Source organism: Eimeria mitis, genomic scaffold (genome assembly GCF_000499745.2).
Source record: "Eimeria mitis Houghton genomic scaffold, Emh_scaff167, whole genome shotgun sequence".
NCBI classification, from domain to species: Eukaryota; Apicomplexa; class Conoidasida; order Eucoccidiorida; family Eimeriidae; genus Eimeria; species Eimeria mitis.
In genome coordinates, this window is record NW_013569985.1 from 16590 (window position 1) to 17267 (window position 678).

A 678-nucleotide genomic window follows, 5' to 3' on the forward strand; every position below is an offset into this window, starting at 1 on the left:
GCAGCAACAGCAGCAGCAGCAGCAGCAGCAGCTGGGGGGACCTAGAGCCCGCGTATGGATTAAAGGAATTGTTTGCTGTCTTGTCTTCTTCGTATTGATTTTGTTTTTAAACTGCAGCACAAATATATACAGCAGCAGCAGCAGCAGCAGCAGCAGCCAGCAGCAGCAACAGCAGCAGCAGCATCAATGATTGCAGCAGCAGCTGCATCAGGAACAGCAGCAGAAACAGCAGCAAAAGGGATAAGTCAAGCAGAGCTCTTCTGATGCTGTAGCATCAGCACAGCAGCAGCAGCAGCAGCAACAGCAACAGCAATAAGAGCAGGAGCAACCGCTGCAACAGCAGCAGCAGCAGCAGCAGCAACAAACTAAGAGCAACAGCAGCAGCAGCAGCAATGGGGGCCAAGGGGCCCACAGAGCAGAGACAGCAGCAGAAACAAAGGAAGAGGAAGAAGCAGCATCTGCTTCAGCAGCAGCAAACTGCTGCTGCAGGTGGCCAGCAGCCACGAGCAGCAGCAGCAGCAGCAGCAGCAGCAGGCAGCAACAGCAGCAAGGGCAAGAGCAACAACAGCAGCAGCAACAGCAGCAGCAGCAGCAGCAGCAACAGCAAACAAGATATTGAGGCTCTGTTCGCTCCTCTGAAGGCAGCAAAGAAGCAGCAGCAGCAGCAGCAAGAGCAGC

The 678-nt window shown here is 54.6% G+C and overlaps 1 protein-coding gene across 1 annotated transcript in view; it reads left to right on the forward strand.

Moving 5' to 3' along the window:
* Positions 1-392: 392 nt before the first annotated feature.
* Positions 393-678, forward strand: part of EMH_0001560 (uncharacterized protein) — a gene marked incomplete at both ends in the record, with an annotated part of 408 nt that continues 122 nt past the window's right edge. The window contains one exon of the mRNA XM_013495625.1: positions 393-676. Coding sequence (XP_013351079.1) covers positions 393-676 — 284 coding nt within the window. The remainder of the gene's footprint in view (positions 677-678) is intronic.